This window comes from Herpailurus yagouaroundi, unplaced genomic scaffold, assembly GCF_014898765.1.
Source record: "Herpailurus yagouaroundi ecotype Mexico unplaced genomic scaffold, PumYag 77, whole genome shotgun sequence".
NCBI lineage: Eukaryota > Metazoa > Chordata > Mammalia > Carnivora > Felidae > Herpailurus > Herpailurus yagouaroundi.
Genome location: NW_024412388.1, coordinates 63,821,208 through 63,846,546, shown reverse-complemented (window position 1 = coordinate 63,846,546; position 25,339 = coordinate 63,821,208). Strand labels below are relative to the sequence as shown.

At 37.0% G+C, this 25,339-nt stretch overlaps 1 protein-coding gene and 1 long non-coding RNA gene across 3 annotated transcripts in view; one reads left to right on the top strand and one right to left on the bottom strand.

Annotated features, from left to right (window-relative positions):
• The window catches only part of MSH4 (mutS homolog 4), a 90,779-nt gene that overhangs the window by 35,839 nt on the left and 29,601 nt on the right, over positions 1–25,339 (bottom strand). Inside the window, exon 9 of one of the 2 annotated variants that reach the window (XM_040470669.1) lies at positions 1,113–1,187. The exons of the other annotated variant lie outside the window; for it this stretch is intronic. Within the exon in view, the coding sequence (XP_040326603.1) occupies positions 1,113–1,187 (75 nt within the window). The remainder of the gene's footprint in view (positions 1–1,112; positions 1,188–25,339) is intronic. 2 annotated transcript variants of the gene reach the window in all.
• Positions 8,755–25,339, top strand: part of LOC121027331 (uncharacterized) — a 50,374-nt gene continuing 33,789 nt past the window's right edge. The window contains exons 1-2 of the long non-coding RNA XR_005788666.1: positions 8,755–9,330; positions 10,935–11,109. This is a non-coding gene — a long non-coding RNA (uncharacterized LOC121027331). The remainder of the gene's footprint in view (positions 9,331–10,934; positions 11,110–25,339) is intronic.

The window sequence follows — 25,339 nt, the reverse complement described above, 5'->3', positions numbered from 1 at the left end:
TTATTATACTTCTTTCATTCTAAGAAAGATGGCAACATTTTTTAAACCTTTTGCCAAATTGTTTTCATTATATAGTATTTATTAGAATGAACTCTATAACAAAATTCTTCCACATTTTCCATTATTTTTTCTTTAAAAAAGCAGTTCTTCTTTGTCGCCTTAATTTTTAAAAATGTTTTGCACAGGGGTACCTGGCTGGCTCAGCTGGTAAAGCATGAGACTCCTGAACTGAGGCTTGTGCATTTGAGCCCCACACTGGGTGTAGAGATTATTTAAATAAATATATGTTTAAAAACAAGTTTTGCAAATTTTAGTATTTAAAATATAGTATTTATAAAAAATCACATCAGAGGTACTTCAAGTAAGAGTTAGAAATAAATATTAAAATCAAGTGAACAGGATATTTATATAGTCTCAAAGTATCTCTCCATAGATTAATAACTTCACAGTGAATTGATCAAAATTCATATCACCAGAATGTGAAATGGTATCACGTGCCTCCTGATGTGATGTACTAAGAAAGGTACAACTTTTCCCATAGAGTATTACTGCTGAATATGTACAAGCTAAATTTAATCATGAGAAAATAACCATGCACACAAATTGAGGAATATCCTATAAACAACTGCCACTCTTTAGAATGTTAATATCATGACAAAGAAAGGATGAGAAACTTTTAATTTAAAAAGGTATAAAGAAACATGACAGTAAATACAATGCATGGTCCTGGGGTTGACCCTGTATCAAGATTAGAAATCCATTAAAAATATTATTAAAACAATTAGAAAATTTTGAACATATTGTACACATAATAGTATTGGATCAATGTTAAATATCCTAATTTTTTTAATTACACCATGTTTATTTAAGAAAACATCTTTGTTCTCAGAGATATACACTTTAGTATTTAGGTACTATAATTTTCAAATAGTTCAGTAAGAGTAATGATAAGTATAACAATTGGTAGTGTCTGTTGTGTGAGTAAGGAGAGAATATGGAAATTTATTATACTATTCTTGCAACTTTATCTAAATTTGAAATTATTTGGAGACAAAAAGTTTTTTTAAAAACTGATGCTAGACATGTTTTGTACAATATACAGCTAAAGTTACCTTTAAAGGATCCACAAGTTCCAAGGTATGTTTTAGGTATATTAAATTTGTTATCTTTGATTCAGCTGCATTAACCTATTAAGATAAATGTGGACACCATAAATACACAATACAAGAATGGGTTTTCCTCTTGAATATTCTACACTGATCATATTCATACATTTTTATATATGAACCTACTCAGCATAGACAATATAGACGATAGTTACAATTACTGACCCATCATAAGCCTAGTGCACTAGTTTCCAGAAAGTCTGACAATGAGGAGAGTTCATCTCATTGTGTCCAACTTTCATTTCTACTTCAGCCCTTTGGGTCCAGCTTAACCTACAGTAGTGACAGGAGATACAGTTCAATCCTGAACGGTACCAAGAGACTAAGATTAACTGAAAAAGGCACAAAGGGTATTTGTGGCAAGATGATATTTGAAAAGCTTCATCCAAACCTCCCAGATAGCTACAGAATGACAAATTTCCCTCACTGGTTCCTGTTTGTGCAAGTAAAACAATTTCCGTAATTCTAGTTGTCCAAATTAATTATAGTTTTTCAAGGTAAAGCAATATTAGCATTCAAAATTTTATAAATGAACTTTTTATAAATCAAATTATACTATCCCTAGAACCAAACAGTGGTACTAAACCTGGGGAAATGAAGAATTTTTTCTGAATGGACAAATCTACCAATACAGACAAGGGGTTTCCGCATATCACATTATGATATAATGTACTTGATATAGCACTGTTTCTTTTTGTAGTCTCCTGACCTATATGCTTATTGCACAATACCTGGACTCTTCAGTGACCATATGATCCAATTAAGAAGAAATACCAAAATAAATGTTATTAGCCCCAAAACAAATTACCTCATGCTCAGAAGATTAAAAATAAGTAATAGTCACCAAACAGAAGACAACTTTCATCCCTATTACCAAAGGAGAATATCTTCCAAAAATACCAATTTGCCCTTGAAGAACAAGGTAGAAGGATTAACTCTAATGAATATCAGATTATAATAAAGTTAGAGCAATTAAAAAAAACTGTGGCATTAGCACAAGGACAGAGAGAAGGACCAATGGGACAGAGTCTAGAAATAGACCCAAACATATGATTTAACCCAAGCATTTGACTTATGACAAAGGCTGACTATAGAGTAATGGGGAAATGATAGTCTTTTCTATAAATGATACCAACAAGATTATGAATCTGTATGAAAAAAAAAGGAAATGTGGCCCCCTTCCTCAAACCACATAGAAATATCAATTCCAAATGGATTACAGATCTAAATACAAAAAAGTGAAACAATAAAACATCTGGAATATATGAAAGAAGAATTTCTTTACTACCTTGGGTGTTCTAAGTTATTTAAGTTTCTTTATTTTAAGGGAGAGAAAGTGTGTGCATGTGGGAGAGGAGCAGAAAGGGGGAGAATCGCAAGCAGGCTCTACACTGTGAGCACAAAGCTAGACACAGAGGTCAGTCTCACAAACCATGAGATCATGACCTGAGCTAAAGAGTCAGATGCTTAAATGACTGAGGCACCCAGGCACCGTTTTTTTTTTTTTTAAGTTTGTCAACTTTTAGAAATTTTATAATTGATGATTTGACATACATTAATCACAGGGCCAACTAATGGCCAAAGTTGCCTATATCTCTCCCATGGTCTGGTTTTTGTGGGTGCACAGAAATCATATTACAAACCCTACAACCACAAACTCCAACATTTGTGTTTTTACTTTCTACCTAATAGGGGACATTTCCACCTAACAACTTCTCACTCCTGTAGTAATAAAGGCTTTTGTGATATTGTCCCCTCATTCCTTTGGCTCCTGACCAACGCTGGTACTTCCCCATGTGACCCCATGTTGCAAGCTCCCTTCTCTCAGAAATCGTAAGTAATAAAAATCTTCTTTTAATAACATCAGCCTATGTCATCACTTAGTCATCTCCATAAATTAAAATCCCACGGGTACAGTCAAGACATTGGGGTAGGTAAAGACTTCTTATGCAGGATACAACCACCACTATAAAAGAAAAAGCATAAACTAGGATCTACATTTATTTTTTTTTTTAATTTTTTTTTCAACATTTATTTATTTTTGGGACAGAGAGAGACACAGCATGAACGGGGGAGGGGCAGAGAGAGAGGGAGACACAGAATCGGAAACAGGCTCCAGGCTCTGAGCCATCAGCCCAGAGCCTGACGCGGGGCTCGAACTCACAGACCGCGAGATCGTGACCTGGCTGAAGTCGGACGCTCAACCGACTGCGCCACCCAGGTGCCCCTAGGATCTACATTTAAATTAAGAACTTCTAATAAGTCACGCAAAGAAAGTCAACAAAGATCTCACTACTGATATGTGGAATCTAAAAACAAAGAAAAAAACAAGTTCATAGACACAGAGAATAGACGAGGGGCTGCCAGAGGCAGGGGGTGGGCAAAATGGAAGAAGGAGGTCAAAGGCACAAACCTCCAGTTGTACACTAAATAAGTCATGAGGATGTAATGGACAGCATGGTGACTATAGTTAATAATACTCCTGCATATTTGGGGCACCTGGGTGCCTCTGTCGGTTAAGCGGCCGACTTAGGCTCGGGTCATGATCTCGCGGTCCGTGAGTTCAAGCCCCGCATCGGGCTCTGTGCTGACAGATTCTGTGCTTCAGATTCTGTGTCTCCCTCTCTCTGACCCTCCCCCGTTCATGCTCTGTCTCTCTCTGTCTCAAAAATAAATAAACGTTAAAAAAATAATAATTGAACAGTGATTCTAAGAAGTACAGGCAAGAGAGTAGGGAAGAGCAGCAATACGGGATACACTGCTGATCATGATATCGCTACATGGCACCGTGGCTCAATCCTGGAGACCATTCAGAGATGGTGTAGAGTAAGCTTCAGAAGCTATCTCCAGAGGTAAGGAAAATGGCATATTTATTAACCAACTCCTGTTTGGTATTGGTTAAGATCTATTGCTGGGCAACCACTCCCTGATTACCCTCAAGTTTCTCATGTGGCTAAAGAAAGTCCTCAGGCAGTGAGTTTCAGTTGTTTGTAGTAAGAAGACTTCCTTGTACAAAAGCGAACGTCAAGGGGATATGGGTGGCACAGCAACAATATCTACTCTACAACACTGGGTAAAAAAGTCAGTGAAATGGGAAAAGATTTGTGCAACACACAAAAACAACCAAGGAATCATAAAAGCTCTACAAATCCCAAAATCGGCAAGAGACATTCACAAAAGAAGATATTCAAATGGTCAATATACATATGAAAGGATGTTCAACCTCATTATCAGAAAAATGCAAATTAAGAACACAATGAAATACCACTAGCTACCAATCACTATGGCTAAAATTTTTAAACTGATAATATTGTTTGGGGGAGGAGTAATGGGAATTCACATACACTGCTAATAGGAGTATAAATTGATACGATCATTCTGAAAAACATTTTCATTATCTACTCAAGTTGAAGATATGCATTCCTCATGACTCAGAAATTCCACTCCAAACTATGTGCCCAATAAAAATATGTGCACAATTATATAAGGAAATATTTACAATATTGTTTAGCAATATTATTTGTAATTTCCAGAAACTGTCAACAACTCAAAAGTCCAACAGTGAAGGGGCGCCAGGGTGGCTCAGTTGGTTGAGCATCTGGCTTCAGCTCAGGTCATGATCTCACAGTTTGTGGGTTCGAGCCCCGCATCAGGCTCTGTGCTGACAGCTTGCTCAGAGCCTGCATCCTGCTTCAGATTCTGTGTCTCCTTCTCTCTCTCTGCCCCTCCCCTGCTCATGCTCTGTCTCTCTCTGTCTCTCAAAAATAAATAAATGTTAAGAAAAAATTTTTTAAATAAAAAAAATTTAAAAATTCCAACAGTGAAATAAATAATGGCATATTCATACAGTGAAAGATTACATAGCAATAGAAATAAATGAGCTATAGATAAATGCAACAACATAGTTAAATCTCACAAACATAATGTTGGCCAAACAAAGCCACATATAAAAAATGCACATGAATGTTTCCTTATATGTGAAGTTTTTTAAAATAATGGGTAAAACTAGATTAGAAAGAAAAACAAGAACACCATTACAAAAAAGTAGTTTCTTTTTGGAGGGAGGGAGAGAATAATGAACCGAAAGAAGCAAAACTGGAGTTTTTAAAGTAATGGCAAAACACCTATTTCTTTACCTGAGTGGTCGTTACGTGGATGTTCACTTTGGCAATGCTTGAAGGCATTTTTGGTTGTTACAACCGGAGAGATTCTATTAGCATTTAGTGGGTAGAAACCAAGGTTACTGCTAAACATCCTAGAACACATGGGACAGGAAAAGAATTATCCAGCCCAAAATGTCTATCATGCCTAGGTTGAGAAATTCTGCTGTAGAGGAGCTCTTACTACAAGCATACAGATACTCTTACACTTTCATATCACTGATGCTTTCTTCCCTGTTTGTTCCTTCTCTGTATCCCTCTCTAATCTCTCTACACTTTGCTGGCTTCTAAGAAGTAAGCTGCCATGAATCCTACAGTTGCAAGAAACTAAATATTGCCAACACCACAAGAGTGGGTACATAGATCCTTCCCTAGTTGAGTACTCCACGTGAGTATTCCACCTTGGATGACATCTTAACTGCATGCTGAGAGACCCTAAGCAGAGAATCAAGCTAGAATGTACATAGACTTCTGATTCACAGGAACTTTGAGATAATAAATATGTGCAGTTTTAAGCCACTATGGTCATGGTAATTTGTTATGCAGCAGTAGACAACTAATTCAGGGTCTCTTTACAACTTTCTTCTTCAAAGCTGACAAGAGAGAGAATCTCTTCACGGGGAATTAGGAGCTAATTCTCTACTGGCCTTTTGCATTTTTGCCTATCTTCTGAGCAAAGACACTGACTGCCTTTGTTCTGGACAGTCTTTTCAAAGATGTTTGTATAGTGAGTAGTTTTGAAAGATACAGTGTCTCCTTCTAAAGCAAAGGGTGAGTTTGTTTACAGTCTCAGAAGATTAAGATGATATCTCCTCCAGAACAGTAGGCAAAATACTTATTGCTCATTATAAAAGATCCAGGTTCCCTAATCTCTGAAATTCTCCCCTGTATAACACACTGCATGTGCAGGGGTCACCTGGCTCTCTTCACTTCACCCAGTGGGAAATGGAGTTTGGGGAATCAGTCTAAGAAAATGCTAATACTCTAGCTACTGCTTGTTCTAAATACTAAAGTCCTGTCTCTCTGACCCAGGAGTCTTGTGTCTTTTGTCAGCATCTACCAAATTGGCAGGCTAACTTGTTAGCTTGCAAGTAGGTTAGAATATAATATCCCTTAGAGTTTCTGATAATACTATGCTGTAATTGTTTTTTTTACCCCAATCTCCACTGGATTATAAATTCCTCTGGATTAGAGACTTACTTCTTATTGGATCCCTAGAACTTGTTGCAATGCTTAGTAAAATAACTTGTTGAATAAATTTTTAAGAAGCAATGTACTGTACTAGATATTCTATATGGCAGCCTAATGTCAGTGGGAAAAATATTAAAAGTTATTCAAAATAAAGCAAAGATATTTGGATAAGAACTTGGAAAAACTTGCTTTTTTTGTTTTTTAAAAGGGTGTAAATAGTCCCCTTTTTAAATTAAGTGAGTTATATGCCCAATGTGGGGTTTGAATTCACAACCCTGAGTTCAAGAGTCACATGCTCTGATGGAGCCAGCCAGGCACCCCAGAAAAACTTCTTTAATATCAAAATTTTCAAATGTTGGAGGAAGTATTTTGGATGTTTAAAATGGAAAATACGAGCATTCTTTATGCAATACATTGAAAGTAAGGTTATAAATATTATATAGAAAGAAAAGACATTCAGGTTAATCAAAATAAGAAATTTAAGTTTCATTCTCAGGGAATACTGATGATCCAGAAAACACCATTTTCTAAAATCAATATTCTTAAGAAGAAAGTATAAGAACTCATCTTAGGCAAATAATTCCACACTGGAAATTTTCAGAGAAAATTTAGTTCGTTTAGAAGTTTAAGATAATCATATAATTCAGCCAATGGAAGATTTAGTTCATTCACAAGTTTTGGCAAATCATGCAACTTAACCAGCACAAGTCTGAACTAATTTAGTAAATATTGTGTTTAATTAAGATATACATGCTTATATCAAATGAGGAAAGAGCTTAATTTAAAGTATATCTCCAGATGGTTAAGAAAAAAAACAGCAACTAAGAAACGGTATAAGGAATACTGAAATTCATGAATCATGTATGAAGTCAATATATTGCTTAGGGTTCCTCAAAAATTAGTAAATCTGAAAAGTATTTTAAAGGCTTCCACAAAGGACTGATGTGCTGATTAGGAAAATATTTACAGCTAGGACCAGTCCCTCCAAAACTAAAAAGGACAGGAAGTAACACTGATCCTTAAAAATCTTATGGAAGTAGCTACTGATTTTCTTTTCTGGACAGGAAAAAAGGAGTCCAGATTCTCAGCTTACATAATTACCTTAAATCTTCCCCAAATGACTTTCCTAAAGTCTGAGAGTCAAACTGATTACAGATGCTGGCTAGCTAATCAAAGATATTTATGAGAGAGCTAGTTGGCCAAACTAACATTCCCTTCTTAATATTACCAGAAACAGTCTAATGCAAAATAAAACAAAATGAAAACATGTATGTTACTAATTCTTATAGCTAGTGACACTAAATTATGAGGCTGTATGACTATATAATACTATATATTACATGAGTTAACAACAAAAAGACTGCTCTTAGGTATAATCTGAGGATTTTTTCCTATAAAAAAATGAAATGAAGCCTTAGTTTATATACTGTGATGGGTTGAATTGTGTCCCCCCAAAAATATTTGTCACAGTCTTAACACTCAGTACTTCAAAATGTGATCTTATTTGCAAACAGGGCCATTGTACAGGCAATGAGTTAAGATGATATCATACTGTAGTAGGGTAGACTCTTAATTCAATATGACTGGTTACATGTAAAAGACAGCCACGTGAAGACACACAGGGAGACTGCCATGTGACAAGGAAGGGAGAGACTGCAGTTATGCAGCAGAAAGCCAAAGAGCAATAAAGACTGCCAACAAACCACCAAAAGCTAGGAAGAGGCAAGAAAGGATTCCCCTATAGGTTTCAGAGGAAATATGGCCCAGCCTGTTGACATCTTGATTTCAGACTTCCAGCCTCCAGAACTGTGAGGCAATATATTTATCTTGTCTCAAGCCATACAGTGACTAGTATTTTGTTTCAGAAGCCATAGGGAGCTAGTAAACATACTAGTTATCAGTATAGAGTGGCCAGTATCAGTAGTATAGAGTGTCCTATTCCTATGCTGCATTGCATTTTTCTGTGTAAAACATGTCATTCATAAGTAAAACTGTTTCTCAAGTTAAGATATTTTTTATTTGAAAATACCACCCAAGGCAGTGGAATCTGGCAAAAAATCATAAAGGCTCTCTATGTTTATATTCATAACTGATTGTTCATTTTTAAGTCTCTGAAAGTCCTAAAATATTTAACGGCTCCAAAAAGACAGCTAAACAAGTAAAAAAAAAGAGGTGTGTGTGGGGGGCGGGGGAGAGAGAGAGAATAAAAGATTAATGACACACACTAGCAAAAGTATATCCAAAAGTAAAATGAAGAACCTTTCCCGTATATTAAGAAACAATTTTATTTTAATATGAACACTGTGTTTTAATATTAGTTTTCAGGGTCCAAACAGGAAGAAGAGAGCATCCCTGGTATGGGAGAAGCAAAGCCAGAACAAAGTAAGAATGGAGAGGTGGTACAGCACAGAAGGAGAAGGAAGGTACCATAATGGAGGGCTGCCCAGCACAGAGTATATGAACCTGAACAAGGTCAAGAGGGTATCCACACAAGGGGAGAGAAGGCAGCCTGGTGTAGTAAAACCTATGGAAAGTCTCTGTGTAGGAGGGCATTTTAATAGAGTATCAGAACCCGAGAGAGGCGAGATAGAGAAGGATGGTTTAGTAGAGAATGCTAGAACACAGGCAACAATGAGGATGACATCATAGGACAGAGAGTGGCAGCAGTCAGAGACTGGTCACATAGATGGGTCAAATATGCTAATATATTAAGGATACTGAGAGCCAGATTTCTCATTGTCAGAGAAGGGAGTTACTATTATTGAAGTAGAGAAAACGAATATGAACCTTGGGATGTCAAACTGAAATTGGAGGTATTGTTGTGAACTGATAGTTTTCAATTGTACAGATGGATATAGAAATAAATATAGAGGTAAATGTGTATATATTTATACATTTACTCATATACGTATACTTATTCCCTATTCATGAGAAGGCTTGGGAGCAGTGACACCCCAAAAGTAAAGACTGCCCAGTGCCCAGATCTTGACTTCTAAATGTCATAGCCTATTAAAATGAACCAGAGCTCCTGGGGGGAACTGGCTAACTCAAAGGCTAGGCAGAGAAAGTACAAAAAAAGCCTGGTTCATTTTCTTGAGCCAAAAAGTGATAAAGGGCTCAAAGAATGATGGGTGTATTTCCAAAGGACTTAGAGACCAATTAAAAGGGGCTTGTGCTAGTCAAATCTGAAACAATTTGAGATTCAAAATAAATACTGATAGTAATATTGACCGTAAAGGATTATAACCAATTTAATATGAAACCATGAATCCACAGAGATTAAATACAATGAACATTTGATAATAGGATATTTACATAGTCTCAAAGTACCTCCCCAGAGAATACTTTTAATTACATAAGGAAAATAGTAATTTTATAGTGGAGAAGCAAAAAAAACCCCTTCAATCAAGTACACAAAGTTATCATCATAATGGAACAAATCAAAACCATGAGCCATCTAAAAAGATGTCATAAGAACACTGCCTCATTTCTGTGATATTCCTACCAAAGATACATTACCTGAATCTAATAATGAGGAAACATCAGATAAACCCAAACTGAAAGATAATAACAGACCTGTAATTTTCAAATGTCAAGGTCATGACTGAAGCCTAAATAGACAAAAAACTAAAGGTAATTTTCTGTATCTCAACTGAATCCTTTTCCTGTGAAAGGACATTATCAGCACAATTAGCAAAACTTGAATCGGGCCTGAGAATTAAAGGTATTATCACTGTTTATTTCCTTACTTTGAAGATTTATTGTGGTTGACTAGAAGAATATCCTTGTTTATAAGAAATACTAATGTATTTGGCAGTGATAGAACATCATGTCAGCAAGTTACTCTTTTTTTTTTTAATTTTTTTTAACACTTATTTATTTTTGAGACAGAGAGAGAGCATGAACAGGGGAGGGTCAGAGAAAGAGGGAGACATAGAATCTGAAACAGGCTCCAGGCTCTGAGCTGTCAGCACAGAGCCTGACGCGGGGCTCGAACCCACAGACCGCGAGATCATGACCTGAGCCAAAGCCGGACACTTAACCAACTGAGCCACCCAGGCGCCCCAGCAAGTTACTCTTAAAATTAAAAAAAAAAGAGAAGTTTTTCGTAATGTATTTGCAAGTTTTCTGAAGGTTTGAGATTTTATTTAATTTTTATTTTTTTAAATAAACCTTTTTTTAAAAGGTTGAAACCTTTTAAAGATCTTACATGCTACCAGAGAATGGAGGGGGCAAAGTCAGGAAATCTCAATGGTTTCACCTTGTCAATAGGAACATTATAAGCTACAAGGCAGTGGAGAAGTACCTTCCAATTCTGAAGGAAAATTATTTCCTGGATAGAATTTGATTTTCAGCTATCAATCAATTATGAGAGAATAATAAAACATTTCAGAAATGCAGTCTCATTCTTTTTCAGAATGTGCTCTAGAGAATGTGCTCTACAAAAAAGGAGAGAGTAAGCCAAATCAGAAGACAACCTGGGACACAAAAAAACGAGATTCAACACAGGAGAGACAGAAAAATGCTGAAGAGAAACCTGGGGCCACAGCTGTAGACTAAACCAGAGGGGCAACCAGTCCAGATTGGAACAGGTCAGAAACCAATGAGAGAGGCATCTTCAAGGTGTTGAAACTGATTATCTATAGTGAATCAATACACTGAGAGCATATTTTAAATCTGCTGAGAGGATATTGAGATACTTGATGGAAATATTTATGCCTGAGTTAGTGAAAGCATACGGTAAAACATACAAATAGAAAAAGTTATTCATTCTGAGGAAAAAACATGTAAAAAGTAATGCAAGCTCAACTCTGCATAGCATGGATAATCATATTAATTTTTATCTACTAAGATTATGTTGTAACCCTACTGGGTGATGAGAGGTAAGGAAGTGTCCATGTTTATGAGAAAATAAAGAGTTAAAGATTCATCCTTCTGCCAGGAAGTTAACATGTAATGTCAAAGGATATCATCAAGAAAGTAAAAAAACAACCTAAAGAATGATAGAGAACATTTGCAAACCATATATTCAATAAGGGCCTTATATCTGAAATATATAAAGAACTCTTATAACTCAATAATAAGATAAAGAACCCAATTAAAAATTAGAAAAGGATATGAATAAACATTTCTCCAAGGAAGATATGCAAATGGCCAATAAGCACATGAAAAGAGGCTCGACATCATTAATCATCAGGGAAATGCAAATAAAAAACACTAGATATTACTTCACACCCACAAGGATGGCTACAATCAAAAAGTCAGATAATAACAAGTGTTGCCAAGGATGTGGAGACATCAGAACCTCGTAGACTCACTGGTGGGAATGCAAAATCATACAGTAATTTTGGAAAACAGTCTGGCAGTTCCTTAAACAGAGTTATCATATGACCCAGCAATTCTACCCCTAGGTATATATCCAAGATAAATGAAAACTTATATGCACACAAAACTTGTACCTAAATATTCATAATATATTCATAATAATCAAAAGTGGAAACTCAAATGAATAGACATTTGATGAATAGACAAATGAAATGTGCCATATCTATACAATGGAATATTATTTGTCAATAAAAATAATCAAGTACTGATATATGCTACAGTATGAATTAACCTGAAAACACCATGCTAGGTAAAAAAAAAAAAAAAGCCAGTCACAAAAGACTACACATTGTAGGATTCCATTTATATGAAATGTCCAGAATCGCCAAATCCATAGAGACAGATAGTAGACTAGTAAAAGTCAGGAACTGGGGGGTTGGAGGAAAAGGTTGGGGGGAATGGGAAGTGATTGCTAATGGGTACAGGGTTGCTTTATAGGGTGATGAACATGTCCTAAAATTGACTGTAGTGATTGTGGTACAACTGTGTGAACATACTAAAAATGACTGAATTTTAAACTTTAAATGGGTGAAGTATATGCTTTGAGAATTTTATCTTAATAAAATTATGTTTTAAAAAATAATGAACCACAGGATATATGTACAAGTAAAATGGATGACAATAGCCCAATGGTAAGGAAAGGGGAATTGCAGCACACTACTGTAAAATTCTTTTCTTTTTATTTCAGCTTTATTGAGGAATAATTAATAAATAAAATTGTAAAATATTTAAAGTGTACATTGTGGTTATTTGATACTCATATACATTGAAAAGATTCCCCCCAATTAATTAACTAACATATCCATCTCCTCAATATTTTTTTGGTGAGAAGAACTTTTAAGTTCTACGCTCTTAGCAAATATCAATTATACAAGACAGTGTTACCAACTATAGTCACCATGCTTAACATTAGATCCTCAAACCTCATTCATGTTATAGTTGAAAGTCTGTACCATTTACCAACTTCTCCCTATTTCCCCCCACACTCCAGTCCCTGGCAACCACTCTTCTATCCTCTGTTTCTAGGAGTTTGGTCTTTTTGTGTGTGTGTATGTGCATTATACATGTATGCATGTACCCACGTATGCACATATGTATATATGTATTCAGATTTCACATGTAACTGATACAATGCATTTAAATTTCACATATAACTAATACTATGTGGTATATATCTCTTTCTGGCTTATTTCACTTAGCATAATGTCCTCAAGGTCAATTCATGTTGTTGCAAGCGGCAAGATTTCCTTCTTTTTCGTGGCTACATAATATTCTACTGCCTGTATATGTGTGTGTGCACATGTTGCATTTTCTCTATCCATTTATGTATCAGTGAACACTTAGGTTGTTTCTGTATCTTGACGATTGTGAATAATGTTGCAATGATCTCTTTGAGATCTTTTTTTCATTTTCTCTAGATATATACTTAAAAGTGGGATTGCTGGATCATATGGTAGTGCTATTTTTAACTTTCTGAAGAACTTCCATATTGTTTTCCACATAGGCTGTACCAATTTACATTCCCACCAACAGTGCACAAGGTTTCCCTTTTCTCTGCATCCTCATCATCATTTGTTACCTCTTGTTTTTTGTTTTTTGGGTTTTTTTGATGACAGCCATTCTAACACGTGAATATCCCACTATTATGTTAATTTGCATTTTCCTGATGATTACTGATGTTGAGCACCTTTTCTTTACAAAATTTTTTTAATGTTTATTTATTTTTGAGAGAGAGAGAGACAGAGTGCAAGTGGGAAAGGGGCAGAGAGAGAAGGAGACACAGCAGCCGAAGCAGGTTCCAGACTCTGAGCTGTCAGCACAGAACCCGATACAGGGCTTGAACCCACAAACTGTATGACCTGAGCCAAAGTTATATGTTTATCTGACTATACCACCCAGGTGCCCCAACCACCTTTTCATATATCTGTTGGCTATTTGTATGTCTCCTTTGGAAGAATACCTATTTAGTTCTGCCCATTTTAAAATCAGATTGTTTTCTTGCTATTGAGTTGTAGGAGTTTTTTACACATTTTGAATAATATCTCATCAGATATGGTTTGCAAATATGTTCTCCAATTCTGTAGGTGCCGTTTCATTTTGTTGATCATTTCTTTTGCTGTGAAAAGATTTTTAGTTTGTTTGTTTTTGCTTTTGTTGCCAATACTGTATGGTTCTTACCATATGTGAGGTGATGTTACATTATTTGAAGTTGACTGAATTTAGCTAAAGATGTGTAAGTCCTAAAGCAACCCATGAAATATAAAAATAATGAGTTCTATATAATCAATCAACAAAGGACATAAAATGGGGTCATAAAAAATACTCAATCCAGAAGAAGGCAGAAAAAAGGAAAAAGGGAACAGATGAGATAAATAGAAAAAGAAGTACCATCATGGCAGATTTACTCAAAACATATCAATAATCTCACTAAGCATAAATGGAATAAACCCCAATTAAAAATAATATATTCTCTGTATACAAAAAGCAAGACCCAAATATATACTGTCTACAAGAAATCCACTTTAAAGACACAAATAAGCTAAAAGCATAAGAATGGTAAAAGCTATACCACGTTAACATGTCAAAAGAAAGCTGGAGGGGTGCCTGGGTGGCTCGGTCAGTCGAGCTTCCAACTCTTGATTTCAGCTCAGATCATCCTAGAGTCATGGGATCGAACCTTGTGCTAGGCTCAGCACTGAGCATGAAACCTGCTTGAGATTCCCTCTCTCCCTCTGCCCCTCTCCCCTGCATGGTCTCTCTCTAAAAATAAAATAAAATTAAGTTAAATTAAAATTAAAATTAAATTAAAAGCTGGAGTGGATATATTAATATTAAACACAGTAGGTTTCAGAGCAAAAACATATTATGAAGGAAAAAGAGGGTTATTTTATAATGATAAAGCAGTCAACTCATCAAGAAGACATAGCAAGAGAAGGGAGGATGAACTAAGCTGGCATCATAGCAGGAGGACCCTAGGCTTGCTTTGTCCCTCAAACACAGCTACTTAACTATCAAATCATTCTGAATCCTCAAGAAATTGATCTGAGGTATGATAGAACATACTGCACAACTAGAGGGAGAGAAGAGGCCACACTGAGGAAGGTAGGAAGTGTGGAGCCCTAGTTTGGGGGAAAAATGGACCACAGGGGGCTGCGGAGGGGAGGGAGCCCCTGTCACAGAAAAAGGTGAGAGACAGTGGAATGCACAGGGATAAACACAAGAACATTTCCCCAAAACCACTGGCTGGGAAAACAAGAGGGGCTAAATTTTATGAGTTTTTACAACCAGTGGGGCTCAAAGACTGGAGTTTTAGAGGTCCCCAGGCTTGCCTGGGACAGAGACCTGAGGAAGCTGCTCTACTCCTGGAGAAGAGGCAGGCAAACAACCCTGGGGCAGACTGCATGATCCGAGGAATGCCTAAGGGGCATCGGGAGAGACTGTTTCTCCTTTTTAGCGACCATCTATGAGAGGTAGCATTGCTTCTCTAGGGACAAAAGAACCAGCAGGTGTCATTTCCCTCCTCCAACCTTCAGCATAGGTGCAGAGGAACCAGCTGAGGGTGAGTATCCTGGATACCAGTTTTTCACTGAACTTTACTCCAAAATCCATGCTCCTGTGCTCTGGTGCAACTGCCATTCTGAGTCAAACCTGCATCAGTCCCAACAGGGGAAGACCCTTTCCCAGAGAATAAGTGCAGATCCCTGCCACACCAGGTCCCTGAAGTTTGGAATTTTAAAAGTCAGCAGGCCTGGCTAGGGTAGAGGCCAAAGTATTCTATGCTGCTACAGGCAGGTAAGCAACCCAGACAGAGTGCGAAATTAGTGATCTGAAAAATGTCTGTGATGCACCATGGGAAATTATTCACTCCTCTGAAAGTGCTTCCATGAGAGCAGCAAGCACAGACTCTCCTCTCCAGGGACAAAGAACCTGGTTGATGCCATTTCCCTCCTCTACCCCTCAGCATAAACCAACTTCAATAAATAGCAAAGGACCAACACTGCCTGCCTAACCTGCTAACGCTAAGTCCTACCCCTCTGCACTCTGCTGGGACTGTTTTTCTTCAGCAAGAGTGACTACCAACCAGTACAGCAGGCCTCTCCCCCATAAGACCAGCACAAACGCCCCCCATACACCATGTCTACCGACATAAGAGTCCTGCAAAGCTTCAGTTCTAGTGAAAAGAGCATTAGGTCTCTTTTAGCAAGTATACTAGAGCACAACTAGTTAAAACTCACCAGACTCTGCCCAAGGTCCAAACACTCCCAACTGCAAGCAAGGAGAAACTGAAGACAATCAACCTAAGGCACAGAGCAGCCAAAACACATCACCAAAGTGCATGTACCACACACCAGAGACACTTCCTGAAGCACCAGGCCCTGGATATTATATGACCTCTTCTTCACATCCTTCCTCTCAGGAACAGGAAACATAACAGGTTTTCCTAACACCCAGAAGACAGAGGAATTCATCCCAAAATAAAGAATAAGAACAGGTCATGGCCAGGGATCAAATTGAAACAGATACAACTAACATGCCTGATCAAGAATTTAAAGCAACAATCATAAGGCTACTACATGGGCTCAAAAAAAGCATGGAAGACATTAGGGAGACCCTTACCACAGAGATAAAAGAGCTAAAAAAAAAAAAAAAAAAAAACCAATCAGGCCAAAATTAAAAATATAATAACCAAGATCTGAAACCAACTGAATGTAATGAGCACCAGAATACAAGAAGCAGGGGAATATATAAGTGATAGAGAAGATAGAATTCTGGAAAATAATGAAGCTGAACAAAAGAGAGAAAGAAAAATTGGGGGTCACAAAAGTAGACATAGGGAACCCAGTTACTCCATCAAACATAATAACATTTGTATCACAGGAGCCCCACAAGAAGAGAGAGGGAAGGGAACAGAAGGTACATTTGAGGAAATTCTAGCTGAAAATTTCCCTAATCTGAGGAAGGAAACAGATATCCAAATCCAGGAGGTACAGAGAACTCCCATCAAAATCAACAAAACAGGCCAACACCAAGGCATACTGTAGTCAAATTTGCAAAATCTAAAGAAAATATCCTAAAAACACCAAGACAAAAGAACTTATAAGGGAAGACAAGTTTAGCAGAAGATCTCTCCACGGAAACCTGGCAAGTCAGAATACAGTGACATGATACGTTCAGTGTGCTGAATGGGAAAAATCTGCAGTCAAGAATACTTTTTCCAGCAAGGCTGTCATTCAGAATAAAAGGAGAGATAAAGAGTTTCCCAAACAAAAACTAAAGGAGTTCATGACCACTACACCAGATTTGTTAGAAATATTAAAGGGGACCCCTTGAGTGGGAAAGAAAGACCAAAAGCAACAAAGACTAGAATGGAACAGAGAAAATCTCCAGAAACAACAAAACAAGTAATACAATGGCACTAAACTCATATCTATCAATAATCACTCTGAATATAAATGGACTAAACACTCCAGTCAAAAGACAAAAGGATGTCAAATGGTTAAAATAAACAAGACCCATCTATATATTGCCAACAAGAGACTCATTTTAGACCTAAAGACACCACCAGATTAAAAGTGAGGGGATGGAGAATCATCTATCATGCTAATGGATGTCAAAAGAAAGCCAGAGTATTGAGGCATCTGGGTGGCACAGTCAGTTAAGCATCCAACTTTGAGTCAGGTCACAATCTCATGGTACGTGATTTCAAGCCCCACATCGGGCTCTGCACTCAGAGTGCAGAGCCTGCTTGGGATTCTCCCTCTCTCTCTCTCTGCCCCTCCTCAAAACAAATAAATAAAAGCTTAAGAAAAACAAAAAAGAAATCCAGAGTATCAATAGCTCTATTGGACAAACTAGATTTTACACCAAAGACTGTAACAAGAAATGAAGAAGGACACTAGATCATAATAAAAGGGACTATCCAACAAGAAAATCTAACAACGGTAAATATTTATGTCCCCAACTTCAAAACACCCAAATATATAAAACAGTAACAAACATAAAGGAACTCATTGATAATAATATAATAATAGTAGGTGACTTTCATATCCCACTTACATCAATTGACAGGTCATCTAAGCAAAAAGTCAACAAGGAAGCAATGGCTTTGAATGACACACTAGACCAGGTGGGACGTAAGAGATATACTCAGAACATTTTATCCTAAAGCAGCAAAATATACATTCTTTTCAAGTGCACATGGGATTCTATAGATAATATACTAGGTCACAAATCAGGCTTCAACAAGTACAAAAAAGACTGAGATCATAAATGTATTTCTTCTAACCAAAATGCTATGAAACCTGAAGTCAACCATAAGAAAACATTTGGAAAGACCCACAAATAACATGGAGGTTAAAGAACATCCTACTAAAGAATGAATGGGTCAACCAGGAAATTAAAGAAGAAATAAAAAATGAAATGAAATGAAAACACAAAACCTTTGGGGTGCAGAAAAAGTGGTCATAAGAGAGAAGTATATAGCAACATAGGTCTACCTCAAGAAGCAAGAATAATCTCAAACAATCTAACTGTACACCTAAAGAAGTAGAAAAAGAACAAATGAAGTCTAAAGCCAACAGAAAAAGGAAAATAATAAAGATTAGAGTAGAAATAAATGATATAACAACAACAACAACAACAACAACAACAACAACAACACAGAACAGATCAATGAGATCAGGAGCTTGTTCTTTGAAAAAAATTAATAAAATTAATAATCCCCTAGCCAGATTTATCAAAGAAAGAGAAACAGAGAGAGAGAGAGAGGACTCAAATACATAAAATCACAAATGAGAGAGGAGAAATAACAACGAAAAATTATATGCCACCAAACCAGACAATCTGGAAGAAATGGGTAAATTCCTAGAAATGTATAAACAACCAAAACTGAAACAGGTAAGAAATAGAAAACTTGAACAGATTGATAACCAGCCAAGATATCGAATCAGTAATCAATAATCTCACAACAAACAAAAGTCTAGGGCCAGATATCTTCACAGGGGAGTTCTACCAAACATTTAAAGAAGAGTTAACACCTATTCGCTCATGCTACTCAAAAAAATAAAAATGGAAGGAAAACTTCCAAATTCATTCTATGAAGACAGCATTACTGTGATTCTAAAACCAAAGACCCCAATTAAAAACAAAACAAAACAAAACAAAACATTACAGGCCAATATCCCTGATGAACATGGATGCAAAAATTCTCAACACAATACTAGCAAATAAAATCCAACAGTACATTAAAAGAATAATTCACCATGATCAAGTGGTATTTATTCTGGGGTTGCAAGGGTAGTTCAATATTCACAAGTCAATGCGATACACATTAATTAAACAAAAGGTAAGAGCATATGATCCTCTCAATAGATGCAGAAGAAGCATTTGACAAAGTACAACATCCATTCATGATAATTACCCTCAACAGAGTAGGGAGAGAGGGAACATACCTCAACATAATAAGGTTCATGTATGAAAAACCCACAGCTAATATCATCCTCACTGGGCAAAAGCTGAGATCCTTTCCTCAACATTCAGGAACAAGACAGGGATGTCCACTCTCAGCACTATTATCTAACATAGTACTGGAAGTCCTAGCCTCAGCAATCAGACAACACAAAGAAATAAAAGGCATCCAGATCAGCAAGGAAGAAGTCAAACCTTCACTATTTGCAGATGAAATGATACTTGATATAGAAAACCCAAAAGACTCCACCAAAAAACTGCTAGAACTGATACACGAATTCAGTAAAGTCACAGGATACAAAATCAATGTACAGAAGTCTGTTGCATTTCTATAGGCCAATAATGAAGCAGCAGAAAGATAAATCAAGGAATCAATACCATTTACCATTGCACCAAAAACCATAAGATACCTAGCAATAAACCCAACCAAAGAGGTAAACTATCTGTATGCTGAAAACTATAGAAAGCTTATGAAAGAAACTGAAGAGGACACAAAGAAAAGGAAAAACATTCCAGGCTCACGGATTAGAAGAACCAAATATTGTTAAGATGTCTACATTACCCAAATCAATCTACACATTTAATTCAACCTCTATCAAAACGCCACAATGCTATGAAACTTGAAATCAACCACAGGAAAAAGTCTGGAAAACCTCCAAAATGATGGAGGTTAAAGAACACCCTACTAAAGAATGAATGAGTCAACCAGGCAATTAGAGAAAAAATTTAAAAATGTATGGAAAAAAAGTGAAAATGAAAATACAATAATCCAAAAGCTTTGGGATGCAGCAAAGGCAGTCCTGAGAGGAAAACACATTGCAACCCAGGCCTATCTCAAGAAATAAGAAAAATCCCAAATACAAAATCTAACAGCACACTGAAAGGAAATAGAAGCAGAAGAGCAAAGACACCCCAAGCCCAGCATAAGAAGAGAAATAATAAAGATCAGAGCAGAAATAAACAATATAGAATCTAAAAAAACTGTAGTGGGGCACCTGGGTGGCGCAGTCGGTTAAGCGTCCGACTTCAGCCAGGTCACGATCTCGCGGTCCGTGAGTTCGAGCCCCGCGTCAGGCTCTGGGCTGATGGCTCAGAGCCTGGAGCCCGTTTCCGATTCTGTGTCTCCCTCTCTCTCTGCCCCTCCCCCGTTCATGCTCTGTGTCTCTCTGTCCCAAAAATAAATAAACGTTGAAAAAAAAATTTTAAAAATAAAAACAAAAAAACTGTAGAGCAGATCAATGAAACCAAAAGTTGTTTTTTTGAAAAAATAAACAAAATAGATAAACCTTTAGCCAGGCTTCTCAAAAAGAAAAGGGAGAGGACCCAAATAGATAAAATCATGAATGAAAATGGAATTATTACAACCAATCCCTCAGAAATACAAGCAATTATCAGGGAATATTATGAAAAATTATTTGCCAAAAAACTGGACAACCTGGAAGAAATGGACAAATTCCTAAGCACCCACACACTCCCAAAATTCAAACAGGAATAAGTAGAAAACTTGAACAGACCCATAACCAGCAAAGAAATTGAATCAGTTATCCAAAATCTCCCAAGAAATAAGAGTCCAGGACCAGATGGCTTCCCAGGGGAGTTCTACCAGACATTTAAAGCAGAGATAATACCTATCCTTCTCAAGCTATTCCAAAAAATAGAAAGGGAAGAAAAACTTCCAGACTGATTCTATGAAGCCAGTATTACCTTGATTCCTAAACCAGACAGAGACCCAGCAAAAAAAGGGAACTACAGGCCAATATCCCTGATGAATATGGATGCAAAAATTCACAACAAGATACTAGCAAATTGAATTCAACAGCATATAAAAAGAATTATTCACCATGAGCAAGTGGGATTCATTCCTGGGCGGCAGGGCTGGTTCAACATTCGCAAATCAATCAATGTGATACATCACATTAATAAAAGAAAAGAACCATATGATCCTGTCAATCGATGCAGAAAAAGAATTTGACAAAATTCAGCATCCTTTCTTAATAAAAACCCTCGAGAAAGTCAGGATAGAAGGAACATACTTAAACATCATAAAAGCCATTTATGAAAAGCCCACAGCTAATATCATCCTCAATGGGAAAAACTAGGAGCTTTCCCCTGAGATCAGTAACAAGACATCAGGAACAAGGATGTCCACTCTCACCGCTGTTGTTTAACACAGGGTTGGAAGTGCTAGCATCAGCAATCAGACAACAAAAGGAAATCAAAGGCATCAAAATTGGCAAAGATGAAGTCAAGCTTTCACTTTTTGCAGATGACATGATATTATATATGGAAAACCCAACAGACTCCACCAAAAGTCTGCTAGAACCAATACATGATACAAAATCAATGTACAGAAGTCAGTTGCATTCTTATACACTAACAATGAAGCAACACAAAGACAAAGAAACTGATCCCATTCACAACTGCACCAAGAATCATAAAATACCTAGGAATAAACCAAACCAAAGATGTAAAAGATCTGTATGCTGAAAACTATAGAAACCTTATGAAGGAAATTGAAAAAGACATAAAGAAATGGAAAAACATTCTGTGCTCATGGATTGAAAGAATAAATATTGTTAAAATGTCAATACTACCCAAAGCTATCTGCACATTCAATGCAATCCCAATCAAAATTGCACCAGCATTCTTCTCGAAGCTAGAACAAGCAATCTTCAAATTTGTATGGAATCACAAAAGACCCCGACTAGCCAAAGTAATTTTGAAGAAGACCAAAGCGGGAGGCATCACAATCCCAGACTTTAGCCTCTACTACAAAGCTGTAATCATCAAGACAGCATGGTACTGGCACAAAAACAGACACATAGACCAATGGAATAGAATAGAAACCCCAGAATTAGACCCACAAAAGTATGGCCAACTAATCTTTGACAAAGCAGGAAAGAATATCCAATGGAAAAAAAAAAAAGACAGTCTCTTTAACAAATGGTGCTGGGAGAACTGGACAGCAACATGCATAAGGATGAAACTAGACCACTTTCTTACACCATACACAAAAATAAACTCAAAATGGATAAAGGACCTGAATGTGAGACACTAAACCATCAAAACCCTAAAGGAGAAAGCAGGAAAAAACCTCTCTGACCTCAGCCGCAGCAATTTCTTACTTGACACATCTCCAAAGGCAAGGGAATTAAAAGCAGAAATGAACTATTCGGACCTCATGAAGATAAAAAGCTTCTGCACTGCAAAGGAAACAATCAACAAAACTAAAAGGCAACCAACGGAATGGGAAAAGAGATTTGCAAATGACATATTGGACAAAGGGCTAGTATCCAAAATCTATAAAGAGCTCACCAAACTCCACACCCGAAAAACAAATAATCCAGTGAAGAAATGGGCAGAAGACACGAATAGACACTTCTCTAAAGACGACATCCAGGTGGCCAACAGGCACATGAAAAGATGCTCAACGTCGCTCCTCATCAGGGAAATACAAATCAAAACCACATTCAGATATCACCTCATGCCAGTCAGAGTGGCTAAAATGAACAAAACAGGAGACTATAGATGCTGGAGAAGATGTGGAGAAAAGGGAACCCTCTTGCACTGTTGGTGGGAATACAAACTGGTGCAGCCGCTCTAGAAAACAGCATGGAGGCTCCTCAAAAAATTCAAAATAGATCTACCCTATGACCCAGCAATAGCACTGCTAGGAATTTACCCAAGGGATACAGGAGTGCCGATGCAAAGGGGCACTTGTACCCCAATGTTTATAGCAGCACTTTCAACAATTGCCAAATTATGGAAAGAGACTAAATGTCCATCAACTGATGAATGGATAAAGAAATTGTGGTTTATATACACAATGGAATACTACTCGGCAATGAGAATGAAATATAGCCTTTTGTAGCAACGTGGATGGAACTGGAGAGTGATATGCTAAGTGAAATAAGTCATACAGAGAAAGAGAGATACCATATGTTTCACTCCTATGTGGATCCTGAGAAACTTAACAGAAGACCATGGGGGAGGGGAAGGAAAAAAAAAAAGGTTAGAAAGGGAGAGAGCCAAAATAAGAGACTCTTAAAAACTGAGAACCAACTAAAGGTTGATGGGGGGGTGGGAGGGAGGAGAGGGTAGATGAGGGGTATTGAGGAGGGCACCTTTTGGGATGAGCACTGGGTGTTGTATGGAAACCAATTTGACAATAAATTTCATATTAAAAAATAAAAATAAAAATAAAAATAAAAATACCACCACCATTTTTCACAGAGCTAGAACAATCCTAAAATTTGTATGGAACCATAAAAGACTCCAAACAGCAAAGCATTCTTGAAAAAGAAAAGCAAAGCTGGAGACATCACAATTCTGGACTTCAAATTATATTACAAAGCTGTAGTGATCAAGGCAGTCTGGTACTGACACAAAAACAGATACACAGATCAATGGAACAGCATATAAAATGCAGAAATGAACCCACAACTGTAACAAAGCAGGAAAGAATATCCAATCGAAAAAGACATTCTCTGCAACAAATGGTGTTGGGAAAACTGGACATTGACACGGAGAAAAATGAAACTGAAAACTGGACCACTTTCTTACATCATACACAGAAATAAACTCAAAATAGATGAAAGACCTAAATCCTAGAGAAGAACACAGCAGCAACCTCTTTGACCTTGGCCACAGCAACTTCTTACTAGATATGTCTCCTGAGGCAAGGGAAACAAAAGCAAACATGAACTTTTGGGACTTGATCTAGATAAAAAGCTTCTGCACAAAGAAGCAAACAATCAACAAAACTTAAAGGCAACTGATGGAATGGGAGAAGATATTTGTGAATGACATATCAGATAAAGGGTTAGTATCTAAAACATATAAAGAATTTATAAAACTCAACACTCAAAAACCAAATAATATAATGGGCAGAAAGACATGAATAGACATTCTTCCAAAGAAGCCATCCAGATGGCTAACAGACACATGAAAAGATGCTCAACATCACTCATCATCAGGGAAATACAAATCAAAACTACAATTAGATATCATCTCACACCTGTCAGAATGGCTAAAATAAAAAACACAGGAAACAACAAGTGTTGACAAGAATGTGGGCGGAGAAAGGGGAGCCCTCTTACACTGTTGGTGGGACTGAAACAAGTGCAACCACTCTGGAAAATAGTATGGAGGTTCCTCAAAAAGTTAAAAACAGAACTACCTTATGACCCAGCAATTGCACTACTAGGTATTTACCCAAAGGATACGAAAATATGGAGTCAAAGTGATGCATGTACACCAATGTTTATAGCAGCATTATTAATAGCCAAATTATGGAAAGAGCCCATATGTCCATTAACTGATGAATAAAGAAGATGTACATATATACAATGGAATAGTACTCAGCCATCAAAAGGAATGAAATCTTGCCATTTTTCAAAGATGTGGATTGAGCTAGAGAGTATTATGCTAAGTGAGATCAGTCCAAGAAAGACAAATACCACATGACTTCACACATGTGGAATTTAAGAAACAAAACAGATGAACATAGGGGGAAAAAAATGAGAGAGAGGCAAACCATAAAACAGACTCTTCAGGAGCCTGGGTGGCTCACTTGGTTAAGCACCCAACTCTTGATTTTGGCTCAGGTCATGATCTCACGGTTGTGAGATCAAGCCCCACAAGATTCTCCCCCTTCCTCTCCCTCTGCCCCTCCCCTGCTGGTATGCACACTCTCTTTCTCCCTCAAAAAAGAAAAACAAATAAATAAATAAACCAGACTTGTAACTATAAAGAACTGAGGATTACTGGAGGGGAGATGGGCAGGGGTATGGGTTTAAATTGGTGATAGGTATTAAGGGGGACACTTGTGATGAGAATGGGTGTTGCATGTAAGTGATAAATCACTAAATTCTACACCTGGCACTAATAGTATATTGTATGTTAACTAAAATTGAAATAAAAACTTGAAAAAGAAAAAAAATGAGGGAGAAGGAAATGATTTTGAACTTT